Here is a 23,206-nt window from a genome sequence, read left to right on the forward strand (position 1 = left end):
TAACTTGTCAGCGCAAGAGCTGCATCATGGCTCTGGACTTATTTACTTCTTCTGATTGACTGCAGAATTTCGACGAACTTGCGGTCGCTTTGTCGAAAGATCTTGGTCAGATTGACATTTGCGAATCTGCACTCCTGTGATAGTCAATAGATAGTCCCTATCTGATGGGCAAAAGGCTCAAATTTACCTGCCATGCACTACTACGAAATGCCCATTTGTCAACGTCGTGGAAGACGTTCTCCGGACAACTCCGGTTATCGCAGTGATATTGGTCATCGTAATCGTCCGCTCTCAAAGGTTTTCCACAGTTGAAACAGTTCTGGAAAGGCTTCACTGGGGCGAGTTGGCAGAACTGATATTGCGTTAGTCTTTGCATATCCCAAAGTCGCTACTACACTTACGTCTCCTGTAACCACAATTTGAACGCCACCGAAAGGTTGGTTTGAACCTCGGGCCGCCTTCATTACCTCATTCAGCCGAGTGAAGAAGTTGTTCTCGACCATGCTGATTTCGTCAATGACGAGGACGTCTGTCTTGTTCATCCTGTTCCAGACTTGCTTCCTGTGAGCATCTCTTCTCAATGTGTCCAAATCTTTGTTCACATCGGGCACTATCCAGCCAGCGTAAGACCTAATTAGACGTCAATCAGATGTCCAGAGATGCGGGGCTTTACCTCGTACCAAAGCGTGAAGCCACCGACGTTCAAAGCGGCGAGGTTTGTCGGCGCACAGATACGGACGACCTTGCCGAGCGACTTCAGTTCCTTGACAAAGGCCCGCAAAATGGTTGACTTGCCGCAGCCGGCGGATCCTGTGTAGAATACATTGTGCCCGTCTACGATAAGATCAACAACTCGTTGTTGCTCTTTGCTTAGAGGAGGCTCAGCTTGGGCGGGTGGGTTGATAGGTCCCGCTGGCTCTGTGTGCGTGCTGGCTTCCGCTTCCGGGCTCGAGTCTAGCTCGACTGGGGCGTGTCGTGACCCTAGCGGGTGTGAAGATTCATGTCGCGGAGCGTCATTGGCTACGCGCTTGCTCGGAGGCGAGTATTGCGATACGGACGCGGTTCGTTTAGCCCGAGGCATGTTGGCTCGCACAAAGGAGACGTCTCGTTCTGCAGCTGTCTGGAATCCCAACAGGGCTCAGACAAGACGCGTCGCGTCGAGCGGTGAGCGCTAAACTTATTCGGGAAGCCCCACTCTAGGGCTGCGTCATACGTCACCCGCTGCCCGCGACAGCTGCAGCAAAAGGAACATTACAGTGTTACCATCACGAACGTCGCCATGCGATGAAATTATTTAAGCATTTAATAACCAAGCCGTTGCAAGCCAAGTCTCATGATACAGTCGTGATACAGACCACCTGCCTGCACAAGCAACAGGACTATGACAGGATGCTGTCCCACACTGCGCATCACACAACTCCTTCCCATTTTCCTGCCCTCTCCGCCAGCAAACATTTAATCCGACCTGCACTCCTGTCAACGTGCCGCAGCATGACAGTATACTCAAGACTGGACGTACATAACTTTTAACTCATTCAAACCCTAAGTAGAAGCCTGCCCGCCGTGTGTATTACCCTGGGCTGAATCATCAGTATTCTAGTCAACGCGACGTTTTTTGAGAGGCGGCTCACTGAGAGGCGGCCAACTGGAGCTCGCATCCTCTCGCATCTTGTACTGCTTGAGCTCCAGGATGAGGCGGTTGTTCTCTTCGTTGAGTTTGCGATTCTTGTCCTTCTCGATGCGAAGCTCCTCTAGATACCTCTGAAGGCGCTTCTCGGGTACTAGCCTAGTCGGTTCGACCTTTGGCGCAGGCGTAGCATCAGGTTTCTCGTTCAAGATATCCTTAAGACCTTCAATGAGGAATTCGACTGTTACGCCCATCTCGAGAGCACCGTCGATGCCTGCTTTGAGATTGTCGAGTGGACCCTGGAATTTGCGCGGAAGACCTCTGGCAGGGTCAAGGTTTGATAGACGGTCACGTAAAGTCTTTTCAAGTTTCTGCAACTCTTTGTAATCTTTTTCTGGTTCGTCAGAATGGGTCGTGCGCTTGTATGCCGTGGATAAAAGGCCGTAGGTTGTGCGACAGCGCCGATAGTCTGCCCTATCGATGGTTTCCGAAGGTAGGAGTTCCTCCATGTCTGCACGCTTGTCAGTATCATTCTCACTCTCAGATTATGAATGCATTCTATGTACCTTCGATGATCTTGCCAATCTGGCCATGACCGATTTGGGAAGTAGCCATTGCAGGGTAAGAATGCGTGTCTATCGCGGGTTGGAGATGGTTGATGGGAGCGATTAATAATTAGTCGAGTTGAATCAACGGTCGGCGCGGTAGTAGTCGGAGAGAGTGGGGTTAAAGTAAGCAGTATCCATGGAGGTAAGTGTGTTTGTGCCTGGATAAGTGGGTCATGTGAAAGTAGGCACGGGAAGGAATGAGAACCTAGTGCTTTCCGCAGGTGCAAGCGCGACCCTTCTTGTTCTAGTTGGCTTGCCTCAGCTGTGCGCACATATCATGTTCACTTCGTATATTCGTATATCTAAGCCTTGTTGAGGTCATGAGTGTGAAACGAGTGATGGACAAAACCGCCTAGTGGCGGCTCGGTTCACGACGTTCTCAACCGCCGCAACTTCCTCCACTTGTAAGAACGAGAGCAAGTGACAACAGCATCTAGGATACAATGAAACGCGATCTCCCCTATACTTGATCAAAGAATGGGCTGGACACAATCTAGTCATCTAGATAACTCCCGGTATGGCACATATTCGTAGACTTTTGCCCACAAGCAATTGTCAGCACCGTCTTTGTCTTGTAGAGATCACACTCCGCCCGAATCTCCTTATCCGCCCAGAACCACTCATCTCCCTGTCTAATCTCTATGAACCTACTGTAAAGATCCTGATAGAAATGGCGGCCGAGGAAAGCCATCATCTTCGTCGTATCTAGAGTATCTTGAGGTGTGGGAGCCGGGATCGCAGCACCAAAAGTATGTGATGCAGATGGCGCCACCTTAGCTGCCACCTTGGGTGGATGCGCTGGAAGCGCGATGCGAGCGCGACGGATGTTATCGAAGCCTACAATCTCCATTGTGTCGAGGACAGTGTCTGAAGCCTGCTTGCTCACGCCGTGAGCCTCCAGCCGACAGGAAAGATGCTCGTCAACCCATGATGATAGCTTGGGCCCTTCGCAGCTCATATGCGCATCCACTGAGAGTATTTCGATTTGTCCACCGGGCTTGAGCACACGCATGCAGTCGAAGAATGATCGAGCCCAATCGTCGTTTCGAAGAACTGTTGCGACGGAACGCGAGATAACGGCGTCGAAGTAGTTATCGGGAAACGGCGTTGGAGATGAAAGTGAAGGAATGTAAAGTATATGATGGTTGAGTGGCGCAGGGTACGTGGTAACTGGCTGAGTCTTGGTGGTAGAGAGCGTATATACTGTCACTGCAGGGTAATGGTGTGCTAACATCCATCCATCCGCTGCGGTAGTCAGCATTAATGAGTGTTTCGAGCGAGGCAAAGCTGCAGGACAGACATACCTAGAGAACCATGTATTTGGAGTACCCTTCTCTGATCTGCTGGTTGACTACTACTCAGTAACTCATGCGCAGGGGACTGTAGGGGTTTGTTCTGCGTCAATCGTTGATAGGCGGTTAGTGCCCATAGCCGTTGCTCGAACATAATCTCTTGAAAGCTCTCGTCATCGTCCAAGCCGTCCCACTCTTCGCTTAAACGAGCAGACATGATGCGGGTACCAGCATTCTCCATCTTCGCCAGCGCCCGTGTGAACGGCGTTTGAGCGGCTTTGACACTTTGGACACGTTCACTGCTGTGTGTACTGCCAGTTCGTGACCCGCGCTCGACTGGCTCGAAATAAGGTGGTTGGGAGATCGGCTGAGGCCTGAAAGAAACTTTAGGAGGGCGAGGGTCATCAAAAGCATCGTCCGAGAGGGCGGTCTCGTACCCTGAAGCGCCCGAAAAGACACTGTGATTGGATTGTGTAACGCTAGATGGATTGGATGAAGCGCGAGAAATAGTGGAATACTGTGACTTCCTGTCTGCAGTATGTGTAAGCATGCTATTCATGTGCGATCAAGGTTTAGCCATGCATGCTCCAGGAGACTGCATATGCAGTTATGGTAGTCGAAGCCTTACGTTCAGGCATCAATAAGACGATTTGTACGTACCTGGTACACTGACAGGGCTAAGCATCCCTGGTGTGGGAGGCAGCGCACCAGACGGAGGAGGAGATGGCAGCGGAGGTGGAAAGCGTGGCGGCTGGAGTTTTCGAGATGTTTGATCAGAACGCTGGGACGGTGGCCTCTGAGACACTTGATGGTGTGTATCTAGAGGAGCAGTGGGTGGTGCCGGTCTTTGGTCAAGTCCGAGTTCAGACTCTGGCTTCATCGCCAGCTCTTTTGGACGTTGTGTCTCCTTACATGTCGGCAGCGGAGCGATCTCCTGGATGCCCTTTTTATTGTTCTTGCTGAACCAACCGCCGAAACCACTCTTTCCTCCTGATCTTGAGTCTGACGAGCTCGTTGCATCTTGACGTTTGCTGCTGTGCGTGCTCCCGGATGACTGCGAGGTTGCCGAGAAGGACCTTCTGGTCGTATCGTCTTCCTTTGCTCTTCTCGCTTTGCGAGCTCCTACCGTCTCGGCATGCTGAGGAGGAACATCAAATGTTGGAAACATGTTGACTATCTCGATACGGTGCCCTCATCGCCTTCCAGGCGGGGATCTTCGCTCGATAATAGTTCATCGTTTCGGCATGTCACAACACGTACCACCTGTTAGGCCAGCCCGTCCGCGGAAAATAGTCTCAATCTCGCCAACTGAGCCGACTAGCGTCTTTAGCGTGATGATTGTAGTCTGGTGTTGGGTGTTGCAAGTCAGCGGTGGTTGGTGGCCTTACAGACAGGGACGCCCGGTTCCCGCCGAGAATAACGCCGAACTTAGCGCGGAAGTCCCCATCGATAACAGTGCAGATGATGATCGTCGCAAGTGACCTTTCCCAACCCACACCTTCGGAACAGACAACCCAAACCAGAGGGGTACTGGACGATGACAGTATCAAGATCTTCCCTCCTCCTGCACATCGCAACAACACACTCGCGCAAGCATGTCACTCCTTACCGCCTATGCAGCACCGACACGTACGCTCATAAAGACGGTTTTATCACATGTGCGCCACCAGCCACTTTTAGCGTCTGCTAGATGACCGCTTACCTTCCCCCTTCATGAAAGCCCCGGGAAGCGGCACAGCAACCATTGGATCGAGCACGTCAAAGCCATCGTTGGGACCTGTGCGACTCGTTAGAATTCCTTGGAAGACCCGACAGTCAGGTACCTTTCGTTCCTTATGTCCAGTAACCAAGTCCGATTCCTCTGCCGATGCGCCATCGGTCTTGGACCCTTTGGACTTCAAGACCGTAACTTCGTAATGACTAGACTCATTTGCGACATGCACCGCACAAAGTCAGCCTCGGCAGCGATGGAATTGACACCGCTGAGATGTTGAAGGGTGTGGTGCAAGACATACACGTACATGGCACACGACGTCACTACCACGTATCTATCGATTGCTTGACTCGTTTTCGCTTCCTGGCTCAGTTGAAGTTATCTAGATACTGTGCTAATGCCAGTGGATTACTCAGTGCGGCCCACAACCCGGAATCCGACGACCACATTTTAGTGTAGGTGACATAGCCAAGGCGGACGGTTCATCAGTGGCGTATGCGCGGTTGCATCTCACCGAGGGACGGCTTGGATGAGAAGATGAAACAGCAACACACCTAGCCGTTCGACCTGCCATAATGGAGCGGCAGATTTTTAGGCATATAGTGTCTTCCACATTCGCTTAACGAGAATACATCTCCGATCACGGAGGATGCCTTATGTGGCTTACCGCGAACTCCTTACGGGATCGTTGCGGGCACCTGCATGACGCGAGCGAGCTGCTACGCTTTATCCCCTGCACTAGGTGTAGTCTCCGTATCTTCCTCTTTGAGTACGGCGAGTATATCTGGGGATTGATCTCCGTCGTTACCTGGGGTGTCGATGATCTTGTAGTGCTACACCATTCTATCATTCCGGTTGTTTTGCTTTTGGCCTCTGAAAATGGGTTTCATTGAACGAAACAAAGCTGCTCTCAATGATGTTGTTTCCGCTTCATTTGTGGGCAGGTATTTCCACCTTGACGGATCAGGACATGTGAGTCGTTCTTGGATTTCCAACATACCACGCAATACTGACCATTGAAGCCCAATGAGATCAAGAATGCGAGGTTTACGACAGAGCTGCGCGCTGGACTGACGACGTTTTTCACCATGGCATATATTATCGCTGTCAACGTAAGTCACCCACGCTATCAAAGTGGTACGTGTGCTAACGAAACCATCACATGTAGGCCTCCGTCCTCACAGACTCCGGTGCGACATGTGTCTGTAACGACCCTGTCGACCCAACATGTATCAACGATGAAGCCTACTCTCTCTGCCTCCTCGAAATCAACCGCGACTTCGTTACTGCTACCGCCGCCATCGCAGCGCTCGGCTCGTTCCTCATGGGCCTCCTTGCAAACCTTCCAGTCGCGCTCGCACCAGCCATGGGCCTTAATGCGTATCTGGCATATCAGATTGTCGGGTTCCACGGCACTGGTCCCATCGACTACCGTGTCGCAATGACTGCCGTTTTCGTCGAGGGCTTCATCTTCGTTGCGCTCTCCCTCGCTGGTATTCGCCAATGGTTGGCCCGCATCATTCCTGCTAGCATCAAAGTCGCATGTGGTGCGGGAATCGGTCTCTTCTTGACACTGATCGGACTTTCATACTCTGCTGGTATCGGTGCCATTACAGGAGCTAAAGCCACACCACTTGACCTTGGAGGCTGCCCCACTGAGTACCTCGACCCGGACACTGGCTCTTGTCTCTCACACAAAGCCACCAACCCGACCATGTGGCTCGGCTTCCTCGTGGGCGGTGTCTTCACTGCCCTGCTAATGACATACAAAATCCGTGGCTCAATGATCTTTGGTATCGCACTGGTCTCGATTTTCTGCTGGCCTCGCGACACTTCAATCACCTACTTCCCACGCACAACAGTTGGTGACAGCCGTTTCGAATTTTTCAAGAACATTGTCGCTTTCCACCCTATCAAACACACTTTGTTGGCACAGGATTGGGATTTGTCCAATGTGGGCGGGCAGTTTGCTCTGGCTGTCTTCACTATGCTTTACGTCGATATCTTGGACGCGACGGGCACTTTGTACTCCATGGCTCGCTTCTCGGGCGTTGTCGATCCTGACACGGGTGACTTCCCCCGTTCGACTATTGCGTATTCAGCGGACGCTATTGCCATCTCCATCGGCTCCCTCTTTGGATCTTCGCCTGTCACCGCTTTCGTCGAGTCTGGTGTAAGTACCATATCCGACTGCTTTGAGTTTCTTCAATACTAATATCTACAGGCTGGTATCCAAGAAGGCGGTCGCACAGGCCTTACAGCAATCACCACAGGCATCTGCTTCTTCATCTCCCTCTTTTTCGCACCCATCTTCGCCTCCATCCCGCCTTGGGCAACAGGTGGAGCACTCATCTTGGTTGGCTGCATGATGATGCGCGGTGTCTTAGCCATCAACTGGAACTACCCAGGCGATTCTATCCCCGCGTTCGTTACACTCATGTTCATGCCTTTCTCCTACTCCATTGCGTACGGTCTCATCGCTGGAATCATGTGCTACGCCATCATAAATACCACAACATGGGCTCTCGGTGCCATCTCAGGCGGACGCCTACTTCCACCCGACTATGACAACAAAGAATACTGGAGCTGTAAGTCTCTCCATGTACTGATTCCTTCCCCAAAGCTACGCTAACATTCTCATTCCAGTCCGCTCAGACTCGCCACGCGCTCAGCCTTGGTTCATCCGCGCCATGAAGGGCGACAAGAAGTTCTGGAGACCCCAGGATACCGACTCGTTTGAGTTGGAATCTACCGAGGCACGCGTCGAAGCCCATACCAAGGCCTAAAGAATTGTTCTCGTGATTGTCTTCGCGATAGACCGTTTGTACGCCTTTTCTGATCTTACGATACCAAAGTCTGGTGTGGTTGCGGTTATAGATTCGCTTAGATAGACTAATTAGATATAAACTTGAAGACATACTACTCCACAACTACATGCGTGTGATGACTTTCAAACAGCTAGATTGCCTTCCTTTCGACACAGCTGCCCTAATCATATAACACCAAACATCTAACCTCAATACTCTGCCGACCCGGTGCATCCTCGGGCGTATTCGGATCCGCAAAAGCAGTGTGCGGTGTTCTAACAGCCACACCGTCCTTGCCGTGAGACATGCCCTCTCCAAAACTATCATAGCACTTGAGCAAAATAACTTCCTCAGGCGTCATGTCTTTCTGGTAGTAGAATTTGTGCTGGTCGTTCGCTGCCACCGACATAGTTTCGCCCTTGACCTCGTAGCCTTCTGTGGAAGTATGGTTGTTTGGGTCGGGAAGGACTTCCTTGCCCCGGTCGTCGACGTCCATGGAGTCGGCGCGCTTAGGGTATAGGAGGTTTGTAGCAACGAAGTCGGACGTTGATGTTGTTCTCCAGTCTATCATGGCGAGGGGATGGTCCGAAGCAGGATTTTCAATAGGTCGCCAGACGTTGATGATTTGGTAGCGGCCTTTTACCCATTCGTCGGCTTCTTCAGGTGAGAGATGGCGGCGTACACGTGCTTCTGCGGCGGCTTCGGTCTGGTCTACATGGACTTGCTGGACTGGTTGCCTGGGTGAGTTCTTGTCTCGTCTCCGGATCGTGTGGTCGAAGATGACGACCTTTTTCACGCCAGGCAGCTTGTTGCGTAGTAAGGCTTCGACTTCGGCGTAGTAGCCTTCTCGTACTGCTGCGTCGTCTGTGAAGGCTTTCTCTTTGGCGGGATATTGGTAGACGGCGAAACCGGAGTTGTCGGTGTTGAATTCATGTTCGTGGCCGCGTAGATTGTGGACGGATCGCTCGTGCCATTTGTGCGAGAAGCTGGTGCCAGGTCCGTCTACCTTGGCCCAAGGCTTTCCGGAATAGGAGTCAGTGTCGATGTGGGAGAAGCTTGCTGTGGTCATCTTGGATGTTTGAGCTTCAGACTGGAGAAGACGAGTTTGCGCGTGGCCTCCCAGGTATGGGGTGTAGGATGCGGTCTGATGTAGCTTTGGGAAGTGGTGGCTGTAGCTGGTTCGGGCTGCTCTTGTGAAAGTCGCAAGTCTTGTGGCAACGCTCATAAGCGTGGTTCTATCGTGATCGGGTTGAGTGGGGTTCTTAGTTGAGAAGTAAGAAGGAGCTGATGCTGCAGGTGTTTATGTACGCTCCACTGCTTAGAAATGATACATGACGCCATACTGGAGTTTGGCCGATGTGCTCATGAACTAACCAATCAGATTTCTCCTTCACGCCGACCGTGAAATCGTCGTGAGCAGTCGCGTGCTTTGGTGGCGAAGACGATGCTACGTAATAGGCTACATCCAGACTGTGCGGACTTTTCTTATACCCGATTGGCTGCAGGCGACTTCCCCGCAACCCTCAGTTCGGCTTCAAGATGTGTGCCGTCACTGTCCGATGAACTTCTGTCTCTTCTCCCACGCCATCCTAGGAAAACACTGAACAGTCTAGAGCCTATGTTAATGTTGGGTCACCTACTTAGCAAGTTTTTGTCCTGATGTAGACTGCAGACCTGTTCAGCTTTTTTCTTCTATGTGGTGCTCCCATTATGCCACGACATGCTGTTAGCGATGATGACGAACCACTCGAGGACAAGACGGCTGCTCTTACGCTGAAAAACAAGAAGACGGAGCGCATGAAGCGCAAGAACGCGACGAGACAGCAGAAACGCGACGCCATCGTGAACATAACAAAGTTGCCGACCGAGCTCATCCTCGAGACGCTCAAATATCTCCGTCCCCACGACGTTCTCGAGTTCAGCTTCGTCAACCGCCGCTTCCACAGTATCGTCGAGGCCAACGCGAACGTCATTGGCGACGCCATCATCGCACGCCGCTACAACATCCTCATCAAATGCCTCCCCACGCCCCGACTCCTCGCCGACGTCGACGCCCCCATACAAACCCTCCTGATTGACCCCGCGCGCCAAAAGCAACTCAGCATACACAATCGTCCATACCAACACATACAATCTCCCGACCCACACCAGCTGTGCACATGTCTGACCTGCATCTTAACGTGGAATAATCTAGGCCTAGTCCTAGACTTTGCGCACTGGCAGAACCACCTCGACACGGGGACTCCGATCCCCATCATACCGCGCGGGCAATCACCAGAGTGGAACCAAGACCTCGTAGCGCGCAACGCGCGTATAGCCCGCAAAGCGGTAGACGACTCGCTATGGCACGCTGCAATTCTAGAACGACACCTGGAAAGTACCACGCGAGCTATACGGCGGCACTCGAAGAACCGAGGGAATAAACGCGTTCACGTGGAAATGACGGAAGCGGATGCTGCGCAGGAGACGGATGCCTTTTTGGCGAAACATGGACCGCCGAGTCTGGAGTTTCCGTACCAGCGGGATGAGTATTATATGCTGTAAGTCATTTATCATCCATATCGCATGTGCACTTGGGCGCAAGTTTGTTGACAAGATGCCAGGGAAGCATACCTACCCAACCGGTGGTGGAGGAAGCAAGAGGCGTATTGGTTCTATACGATCAATGGGCAACACGAGCGCGATTTAGAACTTGTCCAACGCTTCGCGAAGCGGTAATACAAGACCTCGGGCTCTTCGAGCCTAGCACAACACTCACGACAGTGTCATGGCAGATATCGAGACTCAATGTGTTATGGAGTGCTATGCGAAGAGATGAGTATTCGTATATAGGAGCCATTCGCTAAAGCGCAGACAACGCATGAACTAAGTTCAAGACACAACGCCTAACCCAACCGCAATCCCAATGCAAGGTGACCTAACAGCTCGAAAGCAAAAGAAGCGCTCATATGCAGAAACAATGCAACGTTGCTGTCCTATCCACAGTTTACCTCTAATTCAACCGCTCCGGCCCACCGCTAAAGCTATACCCACTCCCGCTGTGGCTCGGCGCCCTGTCCATACCCATACTACCCAGAGGCCCCGCAGCAGCCTCTCTTCTGAATTCTTCATATCCGCCCGGACTCAACGCGTCCACGCCGGCGGCTATACTCGCGCTGCTGTCTCTGTACTCTGCATACGGAGGCACCGCGCCCCTGCCACCACCGCCATACGTTCCATTCCTATCCTCGCCCCAACTCAGCGGCCGGCCTGGGTGCCTACCCTCGTCCGTTTCCGTGCTGTGCAGCAACGCGTATTCGTCTTCTTCTTGGTTCCCGCCGCGGTCGGTACGGCGATCGAGCGAGTCTGAGGAGTCGCGGCCGTTTGCGGTCTCGATCTCGGTCGACCAGGCTGCGTCTTTCGGGTTGTTGTAGGCGGAGTCGCCGGAGGCGTAGTGTGTGTTCTCCGAGGAGGATTGGTAGGGCATGACGCCTTCGCGGAGGTATTTGTGGAGGTAGTAGCCGGATACGCCGGTGGTGATGGCGAAGAAGAGGCTGCATGAGGGTTAGTAGACGTTCTGTTTCATTTGACATCTGGGCTGCAAGGATGCTTACAAGACCATGACACCGACGCCTACAGCGGCCTTGCTGACCTTGCACTTGGCCTCATCTCCGTATAAGAATGTTGTGCAGTTGCGGTCGTCATCTGCAATCTTCTCCTTCTTGGCTCCCTCTTTGATACCGTGGGCGTTCCACATGGCCACCGAGATGAAGGCGGCGAACCACAGTATAGTGTATAAAGCGTCGACGGCGAGGAAAGCGTAGGCGGAGGCGAAGCGTTGGGCGCGCGACCACATGGGTACCATTGTGAGGTAGATTATGGCGGGAATGGAGACGAAGCACTGCGAGCAACCCTTTGTCAGCCATGTCCATGTTGACGTAAGAGACCATCTCGAAGACGATGCCGTATAGGAAGAACAGAGTGCAACTTACCATGGCAAAGAAATACTTTGTAGGTCCCTCAACGGGGCCATCCTTGGTCATAACAGCGATGGTAAGACACGCGGCTATGAAGACGAAGATGGCCTGGAAGACATGTGCCACCACCTTGCACTTCTGGATATACGACTGCGGTATCCGCATCTTGTGTGGATGTGTCTGTCTCCCCGATCTCAAAGTCGTAGTATGCGTGGAAGGGCGCGGAAAGGCAAGAAGGGTGAGCGTAAACAGAGATACGTCAATACGGGTAGCCTCCGGTTCTACCGAGTCTGCTCTCTGCGTCACGCAAATTGCCAAACAACAAACAACGTCTTAGATTCGTGTGCGTAAGGAGATGCGAAAACAGAACCGCGAAAGAATGTCGTAGTCTCCTCGGACAACAATGGAAGGGCGCAGCGTCGATGTCAGACACGGTTCGAGTCTCAGCCTCACTGCTTGGTGGATCCCGCAAGCCTGCCAAACTGCCCAGTCGCGTCCCCGCCGCGCAGCCCGCTTCTTCGCTTCTGCAGGGTTTGTGCCTAACCCGGCAACCACACTGTAGCGGCGCTGGTGGATATTAATAGAGGGCGAGAACGGGTACCGGCTGAGTTAGGCGGTTTAAGGGCTAGGGATGGGCGTTCCTGGTTGAACCGTTTGGCGTTGGCGTTGGCCGCTGGTTGCTATGGGTGAGGGCGATGACGTGGGCTCTGTCTGGGCGACTCTTGTGTATGCACTGCCAGGCTCGAACAATGCTGCGGTGGTATTGCTTGCGAATATGTCGTGCATTTCACATATATACATTCACGCTCGCGCATTCCTTGATCGATGAATATGCCTTGCCTAGACACCTGACCTCGTGTTCGTTCAGCTTTGCAGCTCACAGCCTCCGCCTAGCAACGCACCACAGCTCGAGAAACGCGCCACCACAGGATTGTTCACCGGTACAATGCTGATGCTCCAAAGGCCTTCCACTTTCTTTGCGCATAGATTTCTTTCGCCTAGCCTGTGGTACACAGCGAGTTCTGTCACCCGAACAAAAACTGTATCTCAGGACCAGTTGGCATGCTCTTCAACCCAGTTATCCTTCTCCAAGCCGCCATCAAGGAGGTATGCCTGAGCAGTCGCATTGCCCCTCCACTGCCATTCCAGGTACGCGACAGCCGCTTTGCCCTGTTTTCCACCATTCGTAGCTGCAAAAGTGCCGTCGTGGCCAGTATCGAGGTTGGCCCTCAACTTGGGAGTGCCCGTATCTAGGAGAGCGTAATCCTTCGCCGACTATCGAGAATTAGCATTGATAGAGACCAGGATCTATCTGGTCTTCAAGGTAGACTCACGGTATTGTACCCCATGTCTTTCGGTCCTCCAATCAAGTACACCATAGGCACTTTGAGCTCTTTGAGTAGGTACCTCCTGTCATCCTGAAAGATGGCAATGTTGAAGAGCATGATTCTCTTGACTCTGTCATCGTGGTACGCTGTCGACATGGACTCGAGACCTCCACAGCTATGGCCCGCCGTCGTGACTTTAGTCAAGTCGACGTTTCCGTATTTCTTTACTTTGCCGGCGAATGCCCAGTCTAGAGAATCGCGCATGTCTTGGACTTTGGACTGTTGACCAGCTTGGAATCCAGAGCCGTCAGGTGTACCATCTGCAGCGATAATATATCCATAGCTGGCGATTTCTACCAACAGCCGCTCGTAGATACCGGCATTGAGGCCGCATCCGCCGTTACCCCATGCGATGAAAGGGAGACTAAGGTTGCCAGTCGGAGGGGTCTTGGGTGCAAAGATGGTGTGTCTCGGTAGTGTAGAGTCGGTCAACATTTGCGCTGGGTAGGGTCCCGAGCCAGACGTCTTCGCGCCATTTCCTTTGGGGGACTCAGGGCCGGTTCCACCAGCGCCGGTATATTTGGGTAGCTCGGTGAGGGATATGGAGAAGATACCGCCTGCGAAGTCGCCATCACCTTTAGCTGGGAAGTTTCCAGGTGCGGGCGTGAACGTCTGTGCCAAAGCGACATTCAAGACGCTGGGCACAAGGCCAAACAGCGAGAGCAGGGCGGAATTCAGCATATCGGCAGCAAGTCCAGGTGGATCATCGAGTCGTGGTCGCTATTTCAGCGACAGGCGTTTTCATACACCCATCTTATATGTGAACATCTAGCGGTATGCGTATGAACAATGCTAGTCCTTTGCGCAAAGCCCATTCTGTCAGGTTTGCCGCATCGTCGTCGATCTGACCCATTGACGATACTCGAATAGATGGGGAAAACCGCCAAGGAGACCGAAGTAGATTAATGGTTGATTGGCAAAATACTGATTGAGGAGAAAACCTGGGGAAATCGAATGCATGTTAGTGGGGACCAAGAGTCTCGGATGATACTTCGGTAAATAATTTGGTGATGAGTTGAGCCGCGGCAAGCGTTTCGTTAGTTGCTCAATATAGCCGCTGGGAACCCAGATCTTCGCAAAAGATCAGCACTCAAAACCACGGTCGGGTTTTCTGATCTTCATTTGCCAAATAAGTGTGACTCTCGCCAAGGTGTCATGAATAACACGTTAGAAGCATTAAAGACCTAGAGCAAAGAGAGGGAATGAGGTTCTCGCGAAAGAAGGTAAACCTCCATGTCAAGGGTTATGTATGAGCCCGAACCACGTACTGTTCCATTGACGCAGCAGCGAGGAACAGCAGTCTAGCCTGACTTCACTGTCATCGTGCAAAAACGTGTGCATGTCCTGCTCAACGTCGCGATTCGGACCTGCTGCGATGGCGGTCAACTGTGTCCTTCCGAAGAGCCGCAGATTGCTCTATAGGCCGAGTCTGAGAAGCTCAGCTCGCACGATGACTGGTGACGTTTCTCTTGGCAATTGTATAGAGGATGCGACGATGAAAACTTGACGCGTCCTTCAGCCCCATGCCATGTATGTGATGCTCTCGAACGCGTTGCGTTCAAGGCCTTTCGCGAATCCAGCCGACGTGTCGCGCTTCCAAACGACGTCCATTAAGCACAGGCAGTGCTAGGAGGCTAGTCTTTGTACTGACGTATACAAGCTAACAGTGGTGCGACCGCTTCCTTCCGACGGGTATGCTCGGCGGATGTGAACAACGCGTACTTCGTATAGCGGTGCTTTTATGAAACGTGGTAGCCAATCGCATCTCGCGCGCGCTGAGAGATTGTCGTCGAGGAGCGTGATGACTGAACGGCCGAGATTCCGCGATCCCATCTCCTGCTGGCGCATCAATACGATACCAGTCATGTTCGCTACACCAGCGGTAGCTGTACCCATCGCAAGCGTCGGTGTCATCGGGATTTGTAATAGACATCACAAAAAGGAAGTACAGCTGCACGCTGTGCGACGCAGGTTGGGTGGTTGAGGAAGACAGACGGATCGCGTGCGCCGCATTGAAGCTAAACCATCGCTTAAGCAGGCCTCGGCTGATCGGCGGGATGCATGGCACGAGCTCAACCCTCACATGCCCTCGTCGACCGCATCGCAATGAAGCCATTCTGATATTTGACAAAAACCATCGACCATCTGTAACACCATCGCCACAAGGCTTGTCGGAGCGCCTGATGCGCTTCGGTAATCACTTGGCAGCTCGCCAACCCGAAGAAGCTGCCGCTCGCGTACGGTGTGCTATACTAATCAGAGTCGCCCTTGCCCGCCTCCTACTGTTTTGTAATCACCAGGTTACAATGGAAAAAGCTGGTTCCCTTAAAACAGCGCTATGGCATTGTCCTCTGCGGACAAGATGTACTCGGAGTTAATTTGCGTAGCTTCAGCGAGGGAGTCGTAAAGCCACCGGCTATGATGGTTTCGAAGGTTTGATTAGGCATTTTTTCTCCAGACTTCTCCTGGGCATGCTCACCCCACGCTTACTGACCTCTTTGCATAGCTAATTCCTCGCTACACTGTTGATGCCAACGGGCAGTGGAACCATATGCCTTCGCAGTTCCGACATACCATACCATCCGAGCGCTTCCCTGTCGAAAAGGGCCGATACGTGCTGTACATCAACTACGTCTGTCCCTGGGCACACCGAACCACCATCGTACACGCTTTGAAGGGGCTCGAGGATGTCATAGACTTGGTCGAGGTCGATGCAAGGGACGCATCGCATGGCTGGTTCTTCTCTGGGCGTAGCGGGCCCAAGAAAGACCCCGTGTCTGGCGCGAGATGCCTGAAAGAGATCTATCTGAAGGCAGATCCAAGCTTCAACGGGAGAATCACCATCCCCCTGCTGTGGGATCAACGCCAGGGTAAATAAGTTTGAAGGTTGGAGAAATAGATTGTGGGTTAACATCGTTTAGGTACTGCCGTCAACAACGATAGCGCCGACATCATCCGCATCCTGTTCGACGCATTCGACCCTCTCCTTCCTCCGGAGCGTCGCGAGGTCAACAAGGGCGTGGCTGCCTTCAGACCCCCGCATATTCTGAAAGAGATGGATTGCCTTCTCTTATGGGTATTCGACACGATTAACAACGGCGTGTACAAGGTCGGCTTCGCGACATCGCAGGCATCCTATGATGAACATGTCAGCAAGCTCTTCCAGTCGCTGGACCGTCTGGAGGATCATCTTTCACAACCCAAGCACTACCCCTACCTTTTTGGGCAACATATCACCGAGGCCGACGTTCGCTTATACACAACGCTCATCCGCTTCGACGTGGCGTACTATCCCTTCTTCAAATGCAACTTGAAGATGATACGTTTGGACTATCCGCGTCTTCACGCGTGGTTGAGACGCCTTTATTGGAGCGATGGGCCTGAAACAAATGGTGGCGCTTTCCGGACCACCACCCATTTCGATAGGGTATGAGGGGAGATCAGAAATGTCGCGGGATCATCGCTAACTTCATCAGATCAAAGAAGGATACGCATCTGTGACTGCCAGTAGAGGCGTTGTACCGATTTGCCCGATGCCTCCAATCATGCCCTTGTAACGACCGTATGTTTGTAATAGCGGCGCTTTTCCCACTTCCCCATTCAAATATCCAGCGCGGTATTCTGACTGCATCGACACGCCACGATTTACGTTTGTTCTGCAGCTTTCATCACTATTCCGGCCTGACCGAGATCTTTGCGCCTACATACCCATTATGCTATCTTTTCCAGCTTACACTGAACTATCCTCTGCCTTGCGCGAGATTCATCACCTGATTCAATCTGCCTGTCCGTAATGTTGCGATGTCTCATTTTGCTGGCTTACACACGTCCAAAACCTGCCTCCGTGACAAGTACCCAGGCGCCTACGTTACAGCGAAAGTGCGAAAAAAGAAAGTGCATAAGCAGGCTTGAGGAATACGTGGAGATTTCTGTAAAGCATTCGCCTAGGCAGAATAACTGTGAGAACCTCGGCGCTATTGTATTATACTCCTCCCCGCAACATGAGAACCCCTTGTAGTTGGCTATGATCGAAGTCAGGAAAAGATTGAAGAGATTTTGATGCATTAACCTGGCTAGCCCTAGAGCCTAAACCAGTCAATGTCCCCAAGATCCACCTCTTCAACCTCCTTTGCTTTCCACATCCGTGCCCGCCTTGCCACCGCCTCTGGATGTTCCGGTGGCGCGACTTCGGGCCCCGATTCTGCCGGCCTCCAGCATCTTCCGGTCGGATGCTCATGAAATTTGCAGCGGTTGTTGAGCATGAAGTCGTCCCAGATATCGTAGTAGCGCACTCCTTTGGGGAATGTCTTTATCTGTTCGTGGACGTGGTGCAAAAATTGCTTGTTTGTTCTGGCCAAGATGGAGTTGAAGCATCCGGGATCCGTGCTCAGCGCGATATGAAAGGCGAGAAGGCGTTCCAGGTTGGAATTAGGCACGTTCTCCACCGCTTTGAAGACGCCATGAAACAAGCCTATATCAGAGCCTGTTTGCGCGTCGAAATTCTCAGCTAGTGCATCCATGATGGCGTCGCGAAAGTCGGCGCACCGCGCGCGGCTCATTTCAAGGCCGAATCGATAGGCGGCCAGCATCGTTTTGGTGTCAAGATTTATTTCGGTATAACCTGGTTGTATTGTCGCAATCTTACCGGTTTCACACCAATGCTCGTATACAGATCTGACTGAGAGAGGCTGCAATAGTTGGCTTGCCGGGACTCGGATAACTGGGAAGTATCTTCCGGGCTCACGGTGTCGGTCGGGACCGCAATGTTCTATTGATTGTCTGTAGAACTCTTGTGTTTCTGCGTCCTCTTCTGGGAAGCAATCCCAGTAGCATTCTCGATCGACAATTATGGCGTTGTCTGACGGGGCTTTGATGTCGGCCATGGATGGGTGTGTGTTTGTGTATTGCATGTTGGGTAAAGAATTGAGTGAAGCCTTGTGAAGACTGGAGTGAGGTATATATATACATTCGGCAGTATATTATACTTGCGGTTTCTCTCATGGGTGAGAGTATCTTTTCGTCTGGGTCGTCGATGTTGCGGAAGTTGTAAGTGGCTCGTTTCGCTCTGCGTCATCGCAATACCATGGGACATATACACTCGCATTCGCTATGATCTGTGCTCGGACTAGGTGGCGTACCCAATCAACTGCGTTATAGTAAGCGATAATTGTAGGATCCATGGATTGATTCGCTTGTTGCGGGTACGCTACCACTATCACTATTCAGCTCTTGTGTTAACGATACTTCTCTTTTCGAGAGGACCTAATTAGATAGGTACATATAGATTTCGGAAGTTGTAGTTAGCTTGTTGCGATAGGTTATTAGAAGTACGAAGACAGTGACTAATTATTCGGCCCTCTCAACTCTTCCCGGACACGAGAAGAAACAGTCACCTCGGTTCTCTTTGTAATAGCAGCGACATCGCCCATTATGAATTCCTCGCTTCCTCTCTCAAAAGGCCCAGACACATGCGTCGCTTGATGAACACCGCTCCCAAGTGGAATAGAACCTTGCCTGGTACTACGTCTCGACCTCAGGGCGTACAAAGATTTCGATCTTGTTGCCGAGTTCCCATATGAGCTCTTTTGTGTCTTCTCAACAAATGACTTGAAGAGGGGTGCTAGCGTCGGCACCGACGCGACGATGATACCCAAATTGTTCTCAACAGTCGACCACATAATGAGACTGCTAGAGTCGAGATAGTTGGCGAGGTTTCGAACGGTTCGGATGCGTAGGACTTGGATGATCGTGATGAATGTGCCTAGGGCCAGGAGGCACAGCAGGGCGACTTTCTTGCGCTTTTGGATGTGGCTCTTGAGGAGGACGGGGAAGGGTAGGAACATGCTGTCGAGGTAAGCTTTTGCTGGCGTTTGAAAAAGAGGTACTTACACTACTATGTCGAAGACGATGGTCAAAGATGCCATGCTGGTGTAGAAGGGCACGGCTGGCAGGCACTGGCCCCAGGTGATGGAAGGGTCCCATTGTTTCGCGGCCGGCTGGCAGAGGTTCGTTTGCACGACCAGGAAACAGAGGTGAAAGAGTATGCATGCGACTATTACGGTGATGGTAGCGTTGCGCGACGCGCCTTTTGGCATGATTCGTAGATAGGTCAGCAGCAAACTAAGTTTGAAGCCCAGTATACTGGTGATGTAGCTGTTACGGATGTCAGAGAGGCGTATTATGGTCGTGTCGCAATTATTGTCTTACAATGGTGCACCCATGTACTGTATCTAGTCCTGTCAGGATTGCAATGTGTTCACTTGTGCGGGTGAGACTTACAAGTCCAAAGTTGAAGAGATTTTCATCGGGCATATCCTTCAGATGCTTGAGTCCAAGTCCCCATTTGGTTTCTGGTATCGCATCATCAGTCTCGATATCACAGCACCTGTGCAGCCAACGTACGGATGATAGTTACGACAGCGAAGCCACAAGATGCTATCTGCGCGACTGTCAGTCCCATAGCTACAGGAGGGACCCGAATTGCTCACCCAAGTCACAACTAGTATCCAGTCATCTAGCGATGATAGATGCGTTAGCTATGTGGCGTGGAAAAGCTGGGTGCCACGTTACTTACCGGCTCCAATGGCTTTGGTTATGCATCCGCGCACATAGAAACGAAGGGTCAGAACCAACAGTGACACTGCTGTGAAAACGATTGCGATTGCGGTAATATGTGGCCCCTCGTTGGCGATATCATCGGGAGTGTTGTAGGTCCAGCCCATCGTACTGGCTTGCTCACGGCGGTTTCGTTCAGAATAGGGATTGAATAGTACTTTGCACAGGTTAAAAACCGAACAAGCCTGAAGCCTACGTTAGGACGGCAATGCGCAAATAAGAGGATGTAGCGTCAATGTAGGTCTCAGGGTGTTCAGTTCCCCCTTGATTGAGGTGGTAGACTTTTCGCCTTTGGGAGAGAACACATCAGAATACTAGGCATTGCGATTCAGCGTCTACACAGTTCCGACCGTTCCCAGCGTATTGGCAGTCCAAGAGGACGAAACCGCGTAGGATTCAGCGCGGCCCTTACCCGGTCTATCATAACCCCGTCAGGAAAGCATGCCTTGATCGATAGCAACGGAGACTCTCATACGAGGTGAAACCTGTAAATATTCCCAGTATTGTCCGAAGTTATAGTAGCCTAACAGCTAACGCACATGGTTGCAATGCAGCCCAAGTGTTGGCCGACAGAAGAGACCTTCTTCTTGAAGCTAGACCAAATAATACCAAGGTATATTGGTAACGGTAACGGGAAACGGCTTCGGCACTGCTCGGTGAGATATCTCCTAATTTTAAGGGTCTAGAAAGACGATATGGGACGATTGCATCTCGCCTGGAGAGCCGCCGACCCGCCCTCGCGGTGGACGTGCTCGGCTGCATCGGAGGTTTCTGAATGTAGCAAAGCCGTGCGCGATCCCTGTTGATAGATGCCGAAGGTCCAGTACAAGCCCCAGCTTCCAATTGATGGCAAAGTCGCCGTCCCGCACCAGCACCGCGACTCCGACGATACGACAGCTATCCATCAATCGCTTGTTCATGGTGAGGCGCACTCTCCTTCAACAATCTGTGGTCCTCTGCATATCACTGTCAGAGGTCTTTTTCGCGTAGACTCAGATCCAAGGCAATCGGCGCCACGGCCACAAAACGGGGTCGCGGTATCACCCCGGGACGGTCCACCCCACCGGACACTAGATTTGTAGTCCCACAACTGCTCTAGCTTGCTCGCCACTGTCAAGCGCGGCGCATGCAGGGAGCCTGAATTTCTGTTTATATTAATCCGTTTGTCTGGGAGATTGATTTTTTCCAGGTCGCAGAACTTTATCTTTTTCTATGCCCTGGAAATGCGTTCCTACATCCCAGTCCTCGCGCTTCTTGGCGTTGTTTCTGCTAACCCAACCCCCAATCAATGCAAATCGTTCCCAGGAGACAAGTCATGGCCTTCGCAAGCAGAGTGGAACAGCTTGAACAAGACAGTAGGCGGACGTCTAGTGGCAACCGTACCACTCGGAGCTCCCTGCCACGTTCCGACTTTCGACGACGCGACTTGTGAAAGTCTGAAGAAGGATTGGCAGTTTGAGAAGATTCAGTAAGTTCCACACATGTGCTTTGAAGACGTCACTCTAACCTTTAGTCAGTTATGAATCGTCTTCATCCGTAATGGCACCTTTCTTTGCCAACCAGAGCTGCGATCCCTTCCAACCTCGAGACCGCCCATGTGAGCTCGGGAACTACGTCCGTTACGCCGTGGATGCGTCCGGGCCTGCAGACGTCCAACGAGCGATCGCGTTTGCTGCCTCCAAGAACATTCGTCTCGTCATCCGCAACACGGGCCATGATTATCTCGGTCGTTCCACAGGCGCGGGCTCACTAGCGGTGTGGACACACCATCTCAAGGAAATCACCCATGTTCCGACGTTCATGGGTTCAGAATACAATGGCCCGGCTTTTAAGATTGGTGCCGGCGTTCAAGGTTTCGAACTAATGGCTGCTTCCCGAGACAAAGGCTTGGTCGTGGTTGGAGGCGAGTGCCCTACTGTTGGCATCGCTGGCGGTTACACACAGGGTGGTGGACATTCGGCTATCAGTACTAGCTTCGGCCTCGCTGCCGACAACGTACTGAATTGGGAAGTCGTAACAGCAAGCGGGAAGCTTGTCAATGCGAATATGAAGGAAAACGCGGATCTGTACTGGGCTCTCAACGGCGGCGGTGGCAGCACCTACGGCGTCGTGGTTGGGATGACTGTCAAAGCGCACAAGGAAGCTGTTTTCGGCGGCGCTTCACTGTCGTTCTTCACCACGGACAACGACCAGGACGTGTTCTATGATGCCATCCAAGCGTTCCACGAAGAGCTACCTGCCATGGTAGATGCCGGAGCAATGGTGGTCCATTACTTCACGTCTTCGTTTTTCATGATCTCCCCGCTTAACGCCTACAACAAGACGAAAGCCGAAGTCAAGGCCATGCTTGCGCCTTTCGTCGCTAGGCTGGACTCCAAAGGCGTCAAGTACACCGCTGAATATAGCGAATTCGACACGTACTATGAGCACTACGACAAGTACTTCGGCCCCCTTCCTCTCGGCAACATCCAGGTCGGCATCGCCCAGTACGGTACTCGCTTGATCCCAAGAAGTGTTGTGGGCAACATCTCCGAAACCTGGAAGGCTGTCGTAGAGAAGGGAGTGACCTGGATTGGAGTCGGTACAGATGTGAAGGCGTTTGGTTCGGAGAAAACAACGTCGGTCCACCCGGCGTGGCGCAAGGCAATCGTGCACGCGACCTTGACACTTCCATGGAACTTCACAGCTCCGTGGTCGGAAGCGTTCGCAACTCAGGACAAGATGACGAACGAAATCATTCCTCTTGTTGAGGCTGCAACACCTGGTAGCGGATCGTACGTGAACGAGGCCGATTTCCGTCAACCGAATTTCCAGGATACGTTCTGGGGCCAGAACTACGCCAGGTTGTTGACGATCAAGAAGAAATGGGATCCTTCAAGTCTATTCTACGCCACTGTCGGCGTTGGCAGCGAAGCCTGGACTGTTCGAACTGACGGCCGCATGTGCCGCGCCTTCTAGCTAGTTCCTGTCCTGTGTTAATATGAAAGCCTGCACACAAATTGCGTTGTCCATCTGATACTAACCTTTGACTGATGAGCAGGTCATCATCGACCTCGCGTGTGGAACGACCATCGTCGGCTCATGCCTTGCATCACGATGGATCGAATGATTCAACAGCCGTTACGATAGAAGTCGTATCCAGAACGCCGGTAGTACGCGATGTGCAATTGAAAACATGGCAAGGTCGTCGCGCGTCCTG

General features: G+C 52.2%; 9 protein-coding genes across 9 annotated transcripts; 4 read left to right on the forward strand and 5 right to left on the reverse strand.

The window, feature by feature from the left end:
* Positions 1 to 1,596: 1,596 nt before the first annotated feature.
* Positions 1,597 to 2,242, reverse strand: J4E87_005492 (uncharacterized protein; the record flags this gene model as incomplete). Its single annotated transcript, XM_049377105.1, has 2 exons — positions 1,597 to 2,138; positions 2,194 to 2,242. 2 exons carry the CDS (start codon positions 2,240 to 2,242, stop codon positions 1,597 to 1,599), a joined length of 591 nt encoding a protein of 196 aa, XP_049233330.1.
* Positions 2,243 to 6,329: 4,087 nt separating this feature from the next.
* Positions 6,330 to 8,027, forward strand: J4E87_005493 (uncharacterized protein; the record flags this gene model as incomplete). Its single annotated transcript, XM_049377106.1, has 4 exons — positions 6,330 to 6,353; positions 6,410 to 7,414; positions 7,466 to 7,829; positions 7,888 to 8,027. 4 exons carry the CDS (start codon positions 6,330 to 6,332, stop codon positions 8,025 to 8,027), a joined length of 1,533 nt encoding a protein of 510 aa, XP_049233331.1.
* Positions 8,028 to 8,229: 202 nt separating this feature from the next.
* Positions 8,230 to 9,117, reverse strand: J4E87_005494 (uncharacterized protein; the record flags this gene model as incomplete). The annotated part of the gene is made up of 1 exon (XM_049377107.1): positions 8,230 to 9,117. The coding sequence occupies one exon, from the start codon at positions 9,115 to 9,117 to the stop codon at positions 8,230 to 8,232; it is 888 nt and encodes a 295-aa protein (XP_049233332.1).
* Positions 9,118 to 9,758: 641 nt separating this feature from the next.
* Positions 9,759 to 10,592, forward strand: J4E87_005495 (uncharacterized protein; the record flags this gene model as incomplete). Its single annotated transcript, XM_049377108.1, has 1 exon — positions 9,759 to 10,592. One exon carries the CDS (start codon positions 9,759 to 9,761, stop codon positions 10,590 to 10,592), a length of 834 nt encoding a protein of 277 aa, XP_049233333.1.
* A 448-nt stretch (positions 10,593 to 11,040) lies between these two features.
* J4E87_005496 (uncharacterized protein) lies at positions 11,041 to 12,169 on the reverse strand (the record flags this gene model as incomplete). Its single annotated transcript, XM_049377109.1, has 3 exons — positions 11,041 to 11,581; positions 11,642 to 11,928; positions 12,020 to 12,169. 3 exons carry the CDS (start codon positions 12,167 to 12,169, stop codon positions 11,041 to 11,043), a joined length of 978 nt encoding a protein of 325 aa, XP_049233334.1.
* An 882-nt stretch (positions 12,170 to 13,051) lies between these two features.
* On the reverse strand, positions 13,052 to 14,073 carry J4E87_005497 (uncharacterized protein; the record flags this gene model as incomplete). The annotated part of the gene is made up of 2 exons (XM_049377110.1): positions 13,052 to 13,279; positions 13,339 to 14,073. The coding sequence occupies 2 exons, from the start codon at positions 14,071 to 14,073 to the stop codon at positions 13,052 to 13,054; spliced, it is 963 nt and encodes a 320-aa protein (XP_049233335.1).
* Positions 14,074 to 15,943: 1,870 nt separating this feature from the next.
* J4E87_005498 (uncharacterized protein) lies at positions 15,944 to 16,825 on the forward strand (the record flags this gene model as incomplete). Its single annotated transcript, XM_049377111.1, has 2 exons — positions 15,944 to 16,262; positions 16,314 to 16,825. The coding sequence occupies 2 exons, from the start codon at positions 15,944 to 15,946 to the stop codon at positions 16,823 to 16,825; spliced, it is 831 nt and encodes a 276-aa protein (XP_049233336.1).
* A 1,909-nt stretch (positions 16,826 to 18,734) lies between these two features.
* Positions 18,735 to 19,487, reverse strand: J4E87_005499 (uncharacterized protein; the record flags this gene model as incomplete). The annotated part of the gene is made up of 2 exons (XM_049377112.1): positions 18,735 to 19,236; positions 19,282 to 19,487. 2 exons carry the CDS (start codon positions 19,485 to 19,487, stop codon positions 18,735 to 18,737), a joined length of 708 nt encoding a protein of 235 aa, XP_049233337.1.
* Positions 19,488 to 21,546: 2,059 nt separating this feature from the next.
* Positions 21,547 to 22,965, forward strand: ZEB1 (Zinc finger E-box-binding homeobox 1; the record flags this gene model as incomplete). Its single annotated transcript, XM_049377113.1, has 1 exon — positions 21,547 to 22,965. The coding sequence occupies one exon, from the start codon at positions 21,547 to 21,549 to the stop codon at positions 22,963 to 22,965; it is 1,419 nt and encodes a 472-aa protein (XP_049233338.1).
* Between the last annotated feature and the right edge of the window lie 241 nt (positions 22,966 to 23,206).

Source organism: Alternaria ethzedia (assembly GCF_023757985.1).
Source record: "Alternaria ethzedia strain BMP 0044 chromosome Unknown scaffold_11, whole genome shotgun sequence".
Lineage (NCBI taxonomy): Eukaryota > Fungi > Ascomycota > Dothideomycetes > Pleosporales > Pleosporaceae > Alternaria > Alternaria ethzedia.